Consider the following 15,843-nt stretch of genomic DNA (forward strand, 5'->3'; position numbering starts at 1 on the left):
CACCCTCCCCCTCTGTTGATAAGCAGGACGCCCATTCAAGGTCATCGCACCTAACTAAAGGTGCTTTCACGTCAGAATTTCCCATTTTAAATGAACGTCACGCGCGGTGCAAAGGGTAATAAAGGCGCATCCCTGCAATTGATTTCTCTCGCTCATGCCACTGCTGGCGGAAGAGCCTCCACCAGGATTTTGCTCTGGCGAGTGGTGGGCAGGGTATTTGGTCTACTCTTCCACGATATTTTATTGTTGAGTGTGGCAGCAATACGTTCAGGAGCTGTCGATGTCTGCTGGCCATGACGAGAGGGCTTCAGGAAGAAAGTTCGTGGAGTTTTTTGCTCTTCCTCCGTTGAAGGAGCTCAGACCACATTTGGGTTTATTATATGGTCCGTAGTGTTGGTTGCGTGGCTACCCTCGCACAACTGTGGCTTGTCTTTCATTAATCAGGAACCCTTCCATACCCGCATCGATTTCTTCCGTGAAAACGGCTTCTAAGTCCAACCGACACTAGCCCGCCCAGGTGCCTTCTGGAAGGGTATTCTAAGAAGAGGCTGTACAATTGTTATCTCTACCTATCTACCAGCATAGATATGACTCAGCACTTGGGGGCGTTAGTCGTGTCCGGGAATCAAACTCGACTCCCCGGCTAATTCAGGGAGCTGTGAGCTATAAAGGTTTTTTTTCGGGTTAGATCGCGTAAGTAACACACCTTACAATTGTATGCCTTGTAAGGGCATCACATACTAATTAACTGTGATCAACAATCTAAATTGCAATAAGCCCCTCCCCTGCTCTCCGCACATGATTGAATCACAGTGGCATCTTGCTCTGTTTAAGACTGGAAGCAGAGTTGATCTCCATAGAGATGTTTTTTTTGGGTTAGATCGCGTAAAACAGGTCCCTGCGGGGTGGGCTGGTAGGAACGAACAAATGAATGGCTATAATAAAATGAAATGGCGGGGGTACGATACGAAGGGAGAGTTTGAGGCCTAGTTCTAGGCTTTAGGCCTAGCTGTAGGCTTTAGGCCGCTGTGAGTTAATTTTTAATTTAAATGTTTTAATTAAAAACTATCTCAGGGAATTAAGAGGGAATGTTACACTTGTTTAGCCAGGAAAGCCTCACTGAGTCTAAAGGTTTTTGTAGGGTCCTGCCAAGTGTTTGCAGTAGGGGGCGATGTTGCTACACCTAATCGGACATCGGATGGACGGACGGACGACATAATCTATTGTAGGCTGGTTCACTTCGTTCCTACCAGTATAAATGTGTCGTTAAACCCGCCACCACCCGACACAGTAAACTAGTCAGGGTTGTCACGTAAACAGAACGTGTTACTGGCGAAACTTCGTGCTCAGATGGTAAATGTGGGTTTACTCTCCACAACACTGGTGTGCTGTACTAGTAATGCATTGGCATGTTGTGACTTAAAGCTTTCGTAACTGCAGGAATTCATACTCTTAGGGTCTTTCGGTAAAGTCACGTAGATAAAAAAATAATTTTAAAAAATCACGACGTTTCATTCGTAACACAAGCAAGCGTCCTCTATCTACATGACTTTACCAAAAGACCAAAAGATGATGGCACGTTCTGTTAACGTGGCAAACTTTACTAATTGGCTGTGTCGGGTGGTGGCGGGTTTAACGACACATTTATATATATTTACGCGATCTAACCCAAACCCACCTGTATTATGGATGCTATTGGTCGCGAAAGCCTCCGTGTTAAAGTGACTGGCTGGATTGGGGAGGTCACGTCAGTGTTCAAGAATAATCATGGAGGGGCAGCCAAGGATGTCCACTGAGGAGTTGGGGCAATGACATCAGCTCGCGTGTAGCTATGTAGATGATTACTTCGCAGGATTGTGAGAACAGATGGTGACAGTGGGGAGGCCTTCATCCAGCAGTGAATTGATCATGGTTGATGATAATGTATTGCAGTGAATATAATGTCGACGCTCATTGATTGAAATAAATACACAACCCTAGAGGAAGCCAGGAATCGGTTCAGATATCACTGACCATTGATGATAACGCTGGTCGGGAGTCGAACCCAATCCACTGGGATCACAGTGAAGTGTGCTAACCACTGCGCCACCACTCTCCATACACAACGACGGTGTCAATTCCCCTTGCCTTCAGCAACATCTACCTTCACACCGGAGGTAGTGCACCGATGTATGGTAGGGTTATACTGATATATTTTCAATTATGAAAAGTACGCTCACGCGATCGGGTGAAAAAGTGTAGGAAATAGAACATGATCGTGGTACTGACATTTGTTTTTTTTCTCTCTAAACAAATTTGGATACAGACGTATCACATGATCAAATACGACCTCGCCCGTGCACAACCTTATCATGTTGTGTCATTGTTCTCCTAGGGTGTAAAGCAAGACCAATGTGTGGAAGACTGAATTAGCTGCAACATTTACAAATGAATTGCAATCAAATCGCCAGCATGTAAGTGGTGTCAGAGGGACTCGTGGAGCCAGTTTATTGGTCAACTCCAGATAAATTTGCTCGTTTTGAGATGTTGGCTTTTGACGGATGTCAGGCGAATATTATTTCGGCTAGGAAAATCCGTCGTAGTGATATGTTTGGGATCAGTTGACTCAATAATCCGCGACAAGTTGACTTCCAAAAAGTGCTTTCGCCCTTTGCGAACCGAAATGTTGCCTGAAGACCTTAAAGCAGTTTGCATTTGTCGTCCCTTATAGGCCAAAACACATGCCAGAAGGCAAATACATGTTTTTGGTTCAATGCAGCCGTTCCACATATATATAAAAAAATAATTGCCACGATGCATTATTATTAACACGTTTAACTTGTAATTTCAGATGAAGTGGCAAATTAAAACTTTGCCTGGAAACTATACAAAAAAAACATCCTCAACACATTCGTCAATAACACTGCTTTAAAGTCACGTAGTTAGAAATAAAATAAAACAAATCACGACGTTTCGATCGCAACACAAGCGGTCGTCATCAAGCCTGATGACGACCGCTTTGTGTTGCGATCGATGACGACCGCTTGTGTTGCGATCGAAACGTCGTAATTTGTTTTGTTTTATTTTATTTCTACCTACGTGACTTTACCTAAAGAACCAAAGAGTATGGATTCCTGCAGTCACGAAAGCCTCAAATCAAGACTGCCTTAGAATGTACAATATCTTGGGCAATGGTGCCTCTTCATTGCACATACATATAGAGACCAGAGAGAGAGAGAGTGAATTGGAGATGGAGACTGTACAATACAGCATGGGGCCTGATCAGAATCGATTGTAAAAAAATCATAGGCCACCTCATTCAACCTGAATACATTTCACCCAGCAGGGCTGAATGAATGCCTTACCTTCACTCAAAAGATAGCTTTGTTATTGAGTGCTTGGCAACCCTTATCCTTATAGCTCCGTTTGGAACACATATCTGCTTACATAACACACGATTTCTCAGTAATCTGTACTAAATCAAACGACACTGAATTTTAAAAAAAAATGTTCCATATATATCCCTCTACCCTACTTGCATGGTTTAGAAATTTTAAGCATTTGAAAGACCCTGTGCGAGCCAGTTGGATCCGATTGAAATTATAACTGAGCCCAGGATTGAGTCACTAAGTAGATAATGCTAATGTTTATTTTTGTGTGAAGGAGATCAGTTTCAGTTTCATTTATTTGGTATAGCCCTGTGAGCCATTCGGCTCTTGAATCAGGTGCAACCGCAACAAACAAAAGACCAAAACATGAACAAGAAAACATCTTAAAGTGACTATGTGACTGTGCAAACAGAAAATCCAGGAAAAAACTGCAAAATATTCCAGAAAAAGCACCGTACACCAACGCTGTGTCCAAAAATCCCAGTGGGATTCAAGTCAAACAACAACAACCACAAGACAACTTAGATTAAGGCCATCATTCTAACTCCGTACTACAACAAACAAACATGGCCAAACCAAAAACACTTTTCAAAATCACCAAAATAAAGCCATAAAAGCAATGCAACAGTGATCATAGGAACTGTGACCGAATTTTCACAATAAACGACATAAACAACATGTACCACCAAATCCTGCAGCCATCGCTGGCTGCGTGAGTCACTCCACAACATCAGGTGCATCAGAAGTAGTATAAAAATGTTCAATGCACCTTTAAGATCAGCACACTAAATCAAAACACAGATCATACTTTGCAGCGGTCATCCGGAGCGAAACATTTAATTTTTTTTATTTTAGGCCACTGAATAGCAGTGGCAGCTAGGGGTGTACATCTCCTCTAGAACACTGCAACAGGGTTACCCAAAATGCTATGCGCCAGCAACATTTAACATTTGTACTTTTACTCCAAATTATTTACGTAGTAAATATATTTTATTTATTGAAGGCTATGTTCTCAAATCTACTAATCGGGTTACAATTCATGTGGCGATTTAAAACTGTAATCTTATCCGGCCCCATGGCGGTACTGTGCAGTCTCCAACACTTATTCCATCTCTCAGGACGATGTATGCGCCTTGTGGACGGCTCATTGGTGAAAGCAACACCTCTCATATATTATTATCTTCAAGGCAATGTTATTGATGATTGTGTTGTCGTTTTTTGTGTGTGTTATTTTTGCTTGCTGCACCAATGCCAACGCAGCATCACCAAATACTTTATTTAATATACAAACATGTGGAACGTTTGGTTTTGTGAGTTGTTCCTTAACCTCACGAAAACTTCACCGCGCTGGTCAGTGAGGGTTTGTGAAGGGGGAGGGGAAGCATGTCAGCACAGAACAGGAGTACTCGATTGCTTTTATAGCACTGCCCTCTGCTGCTCACCACTTCAGCCCTACAGCCTATAACAACCAGCTGTGCATGTTGCTGAGTCCATCAACAGCACTATGCATGGATTTGGGGTAGCGCGTTCGCTGCGTGTTGCAGAGGATCACGGTTGGAATCCAGCAGCCCCCCCTGGTTAATGCTCCTTCTGTTTCGTCACTGTGTCGACGCCAGGCTTAAGATTTTCCCAATATGAGAAATTCACAAGCAAAATTACCGCATAGCAACCATAGCCTCCTGCTGCAAAGAGTTGGCAGGACCCTCCTGAGTCCTAAGAATATTTCCTGGGTAAACGAGCATCGTCATACAAATACACATTCCGGGTGATTTTGTCGTATTCACCAGGGTCCAAACATCCCATGTATAGCCATATCAGACTTGTGGGCAAGTGCTGTTAGCAAACGCTTATAATTGCTGGCATGGCACACGAGGGGGTGGGTGGCCAGCACCACGACCGACCGCCTTTGTCTCCAAAGTGGCGATGGTTACACATCGCACCATACACTCATGAGTCCCACACCATGTGACATATTCCCATTGACCTGTCCACTGAGATCTCTCATGAAGCCACTGAGTGGATCGCCAAACGAGACGTCTGTGAAACTACTGGACATCTGTGAAAAAGAGCTTCATAGCTCATCGGATTCCTTCAACATGAATACAAATTCTGAGACGACCCATTAGGAGTGGTTGCCGTCATGCGAAAGAAGAAGAATATGTACTCATTCGAGGCTGAGTCGGGGAGGCCAAGGATCGTGTCAGATAGGTATTGGCGGTGAGAGGGAATCGAATTCGGGTCGCCGGGTACATAGCGCAGCGCGCTAACCACTGCACCACTGGTCCGATAGGTCCTGCACTGCGTGTGGTGTGTGTGGTGTGCTGCACAACGCGTGGTGTGTGTGGTATGTGTGTGCGCGCTGCACACAACACGTGGTGTGTGCGCTGCACACAACACGTGGTGTGTGTGGTGCGCTGCACAACACGTGGTGTGTGTGGTGCACACAACACGTGGTGTGTGTGGTGCGCTGCACAACACGTGGTGTGTGTGGTGCACACAACACGTGGTGTGTGTGGTGCGCTGCACAACACGTGGTGTGTGTGGTGCACACAACACGTGGTGTGTGTGGTGCGCTGCACAACACGTGGTGTGTGTGGTGCACACAACACGTGGTGTGTGTGGTGCACACAACACGTGGTGTGTGTAATGCACAACACGTGGTGTGTGTGTGGTGCTCTGCACTACTACGCGTGGTGTGTGTGGTGCACAACACGTGGTGTGTGTGGTGCACAACACGTGGTGTGTGTGGAGCACACAACACGTGGTGTGTGTGTGGTGCACACGACGCTTGGTGTGTGTGTGTGGTGCTCTGCATTACAACACTTGGTGTGTGTGTGGTGCTCTGCACTACACCACGTGGTGTGTGTGCTGCACAACACGTGGTGTGTGTGCTGCACAACACGTGGTGTGTGTGTGATACACACAACAATTGGTGTGTGTGTGGTGCTCTGCACTACAACACGTGGTGTGTGTGTGGTGCTCTGCACTACAACGCGTGGTGTGTGTGTGGTGCTCTGCACTACAACGCGTGGTGTGTGCTGCACAACACGTGGTGTGTGTGTGATACACACAACAATTGGTGTGCGTGTGGTCTCTGCACTACAACGCGTGGTGTGTGTGTGGTGCTCTGCACTACTACACGTGGTGTGTGTGCTGCACTACAACACGTGGTGTGTGTGTGTGATGCACTACAACACGTGGTGTGTGCTGCACAACACGTGGTGTGTGTGCTGCACTACTACGCGTGGTGCGCGTTGAGCGAGGCAGGCACGCACGTGGGGGCGCCCTCTCAGGCACGCGCGTGGGGCTCGGCGCAGCGGGCGGGGGGCAAAGGGGATGCGAGCGGAGGGGGTTGTGCGAGCGGTTTGGGGTTCGGGGGGTGGAGAGAGAGAGAGAGTCGTGTGGGACGTGTGAATAAGAAGAAGGCGCATGCGCCACCCCCCACCCAGTAAACAGGCGGAAACCAGCCCGACTACAGCCCACGAGCCCACGTTGGGGCGGCACGACGCCGCCTCCACCACCAGCACCACCACTCCCCTCCCCTTCCTCATCTTCATCCTGCCCTCCCCCTCCCCACACACACACACAGAACCCTTCCTCGTAGTCGTAATCATCATCTCTCCCTTCCCTACCCCTTGTCTCCCCCCCACCACCACCTCTTACTTCACCAAACACCACCACAACCACCGCCAACATCGTCGTCGTCGTCATCATCGTCGCCGTCGTCCACGCTGTTTGTTGTGCGTGTGACCGGCAGAGTCTCTCTCTCTCTCCCTCTCCATCCGTGGCTGCTCGGCACAGCAGAGCTGACCGTGCTCCAGTGCCGATTTGAGTCGAGGAGGAGGGAGGAAGGGAGATGGCGCGTCCAGCGTTGCAAGCGCAGCTCAAGGTGGCCGAGAAGTTGAGCATCCTGAACGACCGCGGAGCGGGAATGCTGACCCGTCTCTACAACATCAAGAAGGCGAGTGCGCGTGTGTGTGTCTGTGTGTGTGTGTGTGTCTGTGTGTGTGCCTGTGTCGCCATGTGTGTGTGTCTGTGTGTGTGTCACCGTGTGTGTGTGTGTCACTGTGTGTGTGTGTGTCTGTGTATGTGTCACTGTAGGTGCTCGCTAACAGCACTTGCCCCTACAGTCTGTTAAGGCTATACGGGGGATCTTTGTGTCACTGTGTGTGTGTCTGTGTCTGCGTGTGTGTGTGTCTGTGTGTCACCGTGTGTGTGTCTGTGTTTCACCATGTGTGTGTGTGTCTGTGTGTCACTGTGTGTGTGTATGTGTCTGTGTCACCGTGTGTGTGTCTGTGTGTCTGTGTGTCACCGTGTGTGTGTCTTGTGTGTCTGTGTCACCGTGTGTGTGTGTCACTGTGTGTGTCTGTGTCACCGTGTGTCCATGTCACCGTGCGTGTGTGTGTGTCTGTGTGTCTGTGTGTGTGTCTGTGTGTCACCACGTGTGTGTGTGTGTGTCACTACGTGTGTGTGTGTGTGCTGTGGAGAGCTGGCCACCCGAGTTCGAATCCCGCTCACGGTCGACACCCGGTGACGAATAATCTGAACCGGTCCTGGGCCTCTCTCTAGGTCGACTCGGCCTCAAATGAGTACCCGGTGCGGTGTTGCAAACATCGCCACCGTGGGGAGACAAAGGCGGCCGGGCGTGGTGTTGGCCACCCACCCCCTCGTGCGCCGTTGCCGGCCTTCATAGGTGCCACTCGCTAACAGCACTTGCCCCAGCAGTCTGTTAAGGCTACACGGGTGATCTTTGCCTTTGTGACGGTGCCGAATCCCAGTGTTTTGAGCTTTCCATGTGGAGGCGTTATCAGGTCTCAGCGGCCACTATTAGTGGCGTCGACTTCACCACGGCGCTTGTGCCAGGCTAAGTGCTCCTTGACGCCACGTGAAGTGTGGACGGCTCACCGCCGGCAGGAGGAGGTCACCGGAGAGAGACCCCCAGGTTGCCGGTGGGTTGACCGAGATGACTGACCAACAGATGGGTTCACCGAGATGACTGAGATGACCGAGATGACTGACCGACAGATGGGCTCACCGAGATGACTGAATTGACCGAGATGACCGAGATGACTGACCGACAGATGGGCTCACCGAGATGACTGAGATGACTGAGATGACCGAGATGACCGAGATGACTGACCGACAGATGGGCTCACCGAGATGACTGAGATGACTGAGATGACCGAGATGACCGAGATGACTGACCGACAGATGGGCTCACCGAGATGACTGAGATGACTGAGATGACCGAGATGACCGAGATGACTGACCGACAGATGGGCTCACCGAGATGACTGAATTGACCGAGATGACTGACCGACAAATGGGCTCACCAAGATGACTGAGATGACTGAGATGACCGAGATGACCGAGATGACTGACCGACAGATGGGCTCACCGAGATGACTGAGATGACCGAGATGACCGAGATGACTGACCGACAGATGGGCTCACCGAGATGACTGAGATGACTGAGATGACCGAGATGACCGAGATGACTGACCGACAGATGGGCTCACCGAGATGAAGGAGATGACTGAGATGACCGAGATGACCGAGATGACTGACCGACAGATGGGCTCACCGAGATGACCGAGATGACTGAGATGACCGAGATGACCGAGATGACTGACCGACAGATGGGTTCACCGAGATGACTGACCGACAGATGGGCTCACCGAGATGACTGAGATGACTGAGATGACCGAGATGACTGACCGACAGATGGGCTCACCGAGATGACTGAGATGACTGAGATGACCGAGATGACCGAGATGACCGAGATGGCTGACCGACAGATGGGCTCACCGAGATGACTGAGATGACCGAGATGACCGAGATGACTGACAGACAGATGGGTTCACCGAGATGACTGAGATGACTGAGATGACTGAGATGACCGAGATGACCGAGATGACTGACCGACAGATGGGCTCACTGAGATGACTGAGATGACCGAGATGACTGACCGACAGATGGGCTCACCGAGATGACCGAGATGACTGAGATGACTGAGATGACTGAGATGACTGAGATGACCGAGATGACTGACCGACAGATGGGCTCACCGAGATGACCGAGATGACCGAGATGACTGAGATGACCGAGATGACCGAGATGACTGACCGACAGATGGGTTCACCGAGATGACCGAGATGACCGAGATGACTGACCGACAGATGGGCTCACCGAGATGACTGAGATGACCGAGATGACCGAGATGACTGACCGACAGATGGGCTCACCGAGATGACTGAGATGACTGAGATGACCGAGATGACTGACCGACAGATGGGCTCACCGAGATGACCGAGATGACTGAGATGACTGAGATGACCGAGATGACTGACCGACAGATGTGCTCACCGAGATGACCGAGATGACTGACTGACAGATGGGCTCACCGAGATGACCAAGATGACTGAGATGACTGAGATGACCGAGATGACTGACTGACAGATGGGCTCACCGAGATGACCGAGATGACTGACCGATAGATGGGTTCACCGAGATGACTGACAGATGCGCCACTTGCGCTCTGCGCTGTGTTAACTGCGGTTGTATCCGCTCGACGCTCCGCACGTTGTCGTTATTGGAGGGCCACTGCCCTCCCACCTGGCCCGGTCGCGTTCCTCGCGAGCCTCGTCCACAAAGACAAAGATCCTCCCACCCCAACCAATCACCCCGTACGGCACCTACGAAGGGCTTCGTCCACACGCACACGCGCGTACTCAAACACCGCAAGTGGAATTCACACACGAACGCAAAAAAAAACCAAACGCACGGCACTCTTAAAAACCATTCGCACGTTACTGCAAGCAAACACGCAAATCGTGGCTCGTGGCATGCACAGACGACCGCTGCATATCGACAACATCAGTAAGCCGTGCGTCAGCACCCTCCCTCCTCACGGATGAAGGAATCCCCGAGCCGTTAGCTGTTAAATTCATACCATTCCGCACGTAAGATCTTAGCTAGGGTGTCACCTGCACACAAACAAGGTGGCATTGTACCAAATACCAAAAGCTGTCGATGCTTTTACAGATACACTTTGTACGGTACACGGGTGTATTCTTACACCAGCATGTAGTTCGTGCATGCACATCCACGCATTAAGCGTATGGAGTGAATCATCTCGTTGGGAAATTAGACAATGATTGTATACCGGTCTGCGTTATTTGATTGTCTAATTAGGTAAGAATATTAAGGCACATCTATTGTTGGTGATCAATGCCCCCATTCTTCACTGTAATTAAATACACCCCCCATTTAGCCTTTAACAGATTGTTGGGGGTAAATGTGGTTCGCGAGCACCTATTAGACTGGAACAGCACACGAGGGGGTGGGGTGGCCAGCATCACGCCAGGCCGCCTTTGTCTCTCCAACGCTGATGTTTACATACCGCACCAGGTACTGATTTAAGACCCGAGAAGACCTCCGGGAGATCGAGAACCAGTTCAGAAATTCGTCAGTGGTGTTGGCCGCGAGTTGGACTGGAACTCGGGTGGCCGGGTTCGTAGTGCAGTCCGATAACCTGACTACATATTCTTGGTTCTTTCGGTAAAGTCACGTAGAAGGGAAATAATAAAATAATATAAACATATAACAATAAAAATCCTCACGACGTTCCGACTGCAACACAAGCAATCATCATCATCGTCGTGAGAATTTTTATTGTTTTATATTTATATTATTTTATTATTTCCCTTCTACGTGACTTTACCGAAATAACCAAGAATATGAATCCCTGCAGTAACGAAAGCTTTAAATCAAAATTTAACCTGACTACACTTTCAATCCCCACGGTATTCACTGCGAAACTAAGACTCACTGTGGATCGCATTCGTGAGACTACGGTCTTGGTAAAAAAAAAATTGTGCTTAAAGGCATGCTTTATTTTTTATATTTTATTTTCTGAAGAAATGGCTCATGGGCATGAACACGCTCGTTATTCATATCGTGCTCTAATCAACCCAGTAGTGCATCAGTGCGACTGAAAAGTGACATCCCACTGCCCTGTCATGTTCAAAGGCATGATGGATAGGAAAGAGGAATCAAATGTGGCCACAGTTTGGCTTTTGGCAGATTATAGCTGAACGTTCCGAAACGTATCCACAGTATATTTGTTGAGTTTTTTTTATACTGGCTGTCGTGTATTATGGCAAATTACAGTTAGTTGTAATCATATGCAGTGCTTTCATCTTTAAATTAATGCTTTGAAGTGTGTCGCGATTTTTGAAATTCTGCGTAATTTGTGTCATTTGTATTGCTAAGCCATGTCGGCTATGGGGCTTGCTGTGCATGCTGTTTTTAGGTACGCTGCGGTCATCTGTAAATGCCTATTGTTAACCATGCTCCTGTAAGCGTGTTCTAGAAAAAATCATCTTTTGGAATGTTCTGCTCGTAATTAAATGCTTGCAGTCGGTGGAATGTATGATCTAGTAGCCCGTATTTTAATCACCTGAACATGACTTTTTAAAAGCTACTGTGTAGACCAGTATTGATTTCGGCGTATTTCACATAACGTCTTGCATCGGGTTTTTTTTTATATAGGATGATGACTATACAATGCCTCTGGGTACTTGTATCAAATCTTTCTTCACAATATGCAACAGGGATCCATTGACCACACAATGGGTTTGCTCACTGCATCCTATAATTGAATTGCCATTTGACGCTTGGACATTTTTTTCAAAATGCACAATGAAAACATACAGCAGCCTAGCGGTGAAGTGACCCACCCTGGCCGGAGGCAACAAGTTGAGGAATGTGGACCAGTGGCTTCGCGGTGCCAGAACGCTCTCTGCGTTTCTCATAGAGACAGACACAGGGACAATGTTCATGCCCCATAGCTATGTGTGAGAAAGTTCAATGTCCGAGCACGTGCGCGTTATGTGGGGAATGCTTATCATCCCAAGGTGGTATTGCCCGTACGTGATTCCAAACAGAAGCTTGACACTATACAAAGCTGGCTTTCTTGCAACATTCCAGCGGTTTTCACTTTGGGTCTCTCTGTGTTTGCCGTTTGTTTCTTGCTTTTTTATCACGTCGAGGCCACTCTTACCCATGTGAGCTCTGCCCAATACACCACAAATGTATGAAAGGAATAGATTACAAGTTGTCGTCGTGATAATGGGCAGCTGCCAGTGTGCATGGTTTGGCTGCGTGACAGGATTTAAGGCAATCTGTGTTTGCGTACTCAGGATATATGTTCATATTGTTTTTTTGCAGTTTGTATAAATAATGTCTTTTTCATATGCATGTATATTTCAAATACACAAGGGAGCATGTTTGGATATTTTAATTGCATTAAAACCATGCTTGTGTGGTGATTTAAAGATACGAGAGCCACGATTTGCCTTGTATTTATTTAACCAATGATGCTTTAACATGTGCATGCCAGCAAACCCCGCTGTCGACTTGTTTATGGGCCAAGCATTAGCAAGGGAAAATTGTCCAGCAGTACGTTAGATGTTGCTTTACTGTACATGACACAGATTAGCGGATTATGTCTCCTTCACATATCTGTCTCTCCACAAAAATATACAAGTCTTTTTTTTCATACATAACCCATTTGCCCCACCGCCTTCTGAGAATGCATCATAATCTAGCAGTTGAACTGCATTGATACAAGCAAGCCTGGATTTGCTGATGAAACTGAACGTCAAAACATGTCCAGTGTGCTTGTTCTGTACTGAATCGGTGCCGCTGGAATGGACAGGTATGTGAAGGATCCACATTGTCTGCTCGTCAATTGGGTTACTTATATTCTAGAGAGATGCTAATGACTATTTACTTGAACATGACATACCACTTATGGCTATTTGCTTTTGGTATTGTATGCGTGTTAGTGGATTATTTATGTGTTAATACATATCCAGTAGAATAATTCAGTATGTTGTAATTCAAGTTGGAGGCTGTTTATATTTGAGAAATCTCTTAACTATGACTGAACCGATGGGTTGATTATTGATGCATTATTGAGCCCACACTGAAAGCTTCGAATCACGTGTATATGAATTGATATTTCAAGAAATTATTGACTGCTGAATTGAATTGCAACCCTAAGTCAAACTATCAAATTGCAAGCAGGGAGGGACATGTGAATCATTCCACCCTTACTACCACCCCTACTACTCCTCACTGAGCAGAGCAATGATTGTGGGTTATTGTTGTTTATAAAGGCATTACAAATTGTAAGTGATCAGGTAGAACTCAATCAAATTGAAAGTGGTTATAACAATTTCATGACTGCAGCATAGATGAGTTTAATCGAGCACGTGCAAAATGGATTTATCTTGTTGAGAGCCATGGTGCTGTTATCGTTGTTGCTGTATATGGATGTGGTTGTAACCCGTTAGAGTACTTGGGCATAATCGAGGGGAAATGTTCATTTGAAAAATGTAGGCCCTTGGGATAAATATGTTAATATATTTTTTTAAACACTCTACGATGTGCCCGACTGTGGAATGTGGACTTACAGTTTACCTGCTCAGCTTACAGCACTTGCTCCTGGAAATACAGCCATGGGCTTCGTTTCATGTTCATGCACGGATTGAAGAGCGTAAATAATGATTGCAAAAGAACACGGAATGAGTGAGGACAGCCTCCTCCCCCACAGCAGACAACTAGAGTACAGCGAAACTCCAAAAATCCACGGTGATATGGGGATGGGTTTTCGCGTATCCTACAATTTGTGACAGAACATGGAAAAAGTATTAAAACGGGGGTAATAAATGATGCATTTCGTTAAGTATATGAGTTGTTAGCTGCGAAACTACAAATATGTTGTACGTTACAGGAGTTGCACGGCATGCGATGAAACACTCCAAAAATGCGTGAAATTTGTTCCCACAGAGGTGTGATTTTCAAGCATTTTGTGGTGGTACGTGCCTTGAAGTCCAAGCTAGAGAATGAGTGAAACATGGCTTTGTTCAAATCTCATTGTGGCTACACGTGATTCGAGTACCACCGTTTCACATTGACAGACATTCAGGCACGGAGGCAGAGAGACACAGATGGCAGAAAAGACAAAACATGGAGAGATGGGGAGAAATGGAACAACAAAAATTTGCGCCTAAAAAGGAAAAAGTTTTCAATCAGTGTTTTATTTACTTCGTATGAAGACATTATAAAACGAAATATGGATTGTTGTATTACTGGATTGGAGAACCCTTAAGGTTTTCTATATCTGTGTGTGTCTCTGTGTCTCTCTCTCTCTCTGTATCTCCCTGTGTCTATCTCCATCTCTGTCTGTCTCTCGCATATTTTGTGAGTTTCGTCCCCGTAAATTCTGGAAGTTTCTGAAAACCATGGGGGGCATCGCAAGTTTTAGGATTTGTGGATTTCTGGAGGACAGATGTGGACCTCACTCTACATCACTTTTTCGATGTGTGCAATTGTGCAAGACTATTTCCCATAAATAAATGTAACACAGTGCATCACCTACAAATATACAATTCAATATTGAATAGCTTCTTCATTTGGGAATTAACCGAAACTAAATGTACGGCACAAATGTATGAAAACGTGAATAAATTCGACCATCCTTTAACATGTTTACCAATGGAATGCCTGGCTGTTTAGGGCATATTAAGCTTGCTATTTTTAAAGGTAAGTCAGGGTGAGGAATTATTGAGAGCTCGAGATGAATAGAATTTGGTTTGTGTGGCTCTCGCGGTTGCTCGCTGAAGGATTTTCTCCCGAGGCATCTCTCCACTTCGGTTTTGTGAGTGGATTGTGGGCTATGAATTCTAAGTAGCTCGAAGACTATCTTTGACAGGTGACATTATCCAGGCTCAAACAATCTGTTCAACCTCCAGCTTCGTGGGTGCATGGCATGGGAATGTTGCATATCTGTAGGGAGATTTGATTTATGTTATTCAGTCACATTAACTGGTGTAATTGAAAATGATTTGACTTTTTGGTAATTGTAATTATAATTGATTGTACGTTTTACAGTAATTAATGAATGAATTTGACATTGCTGTAATTGTATTTCCAAATGTTATTGTAACTTAACCTCAAATTATTTCGGGTGTAGGCATGTTTTATTTGTTCGGTATTAAAAACATGATAATCTGATCGAGTAATTGGCTGGATTGAGTAATAATTAGATTAATCGATAATTGAATTGAATCTCATCAGATCGATATTGCAGCCTGTCCCAATCGGATTGATTTGTTTAGGTCTTTTTACATGTCTATTTTAAGTGGGGCTTGAGGGTCGGGCATATTACCTGCCATGAGTTTGTTGTCCTTCCCCCCCGCACCTCCGATTAGCACCCGTTGGCTAGGTAGGGTGCGAAAGAAGTTCAACATAAATATATACATGACATGAATTTGAAACATGAACTCTGACGACAAACATAGAACAAATGCTGAAAGATATGCAAAGAAGCATTCAGAGATGCATGTTTGGTATTGCACTTAGGGGAGGCCTAAATCCAGCAGTGGATAGTACTTGGCTGCTGCTG

At 46.4% G+C, this 15,843-nt stretch overlaps 1 protein-coding gene across 2 annotated transcripts in view; it reads left to right on the forward strand.

Moving 5' to 3' along the window:
- Positions 1-6,819: 6,819 nt before the first annotated feature.
- LOC144728958 (nck-associated protein 1-like) overlaps positions 6,820-15,843 on the forward strand; it is a 130,501-nt gene continuing 121,477 nt past the window's right edge. The window contains exon 1 of one of the 2 annotated variants that reach the window (XM_078608747.1): positions 6,820-7,329. In XM_078608747.1, coding sequence (XP_078464873.1) covers positions 7,225-7,329 — 105 coding nt within the window. In that variant the 5' untranslated portion in view covers positions 6,820-7,224. Of the gene's footprint in view, positions 7,330-7,399; positions 8,318-15,843 lie in introns of those variants that run through there. The other variant, XM_078608757.1, reaches the window with a different exon arrangement.

The sequence above is a fragment of the Lampetra planeri genome, chromosome 2 (assembly GCF_965212315.1).
Source record: "Lampetra planeri chromosome 2, kcLamPlan1.2.h2, whole genome shotgun sequence".
Taxonomy (NCBI): domain Eukaryota; kingdom Metazoa; phylum Chordata; class Hyperoartia; order Petromyzontiformes; family Petromyzontidae; genus Lampetra; species Lampetra planeri.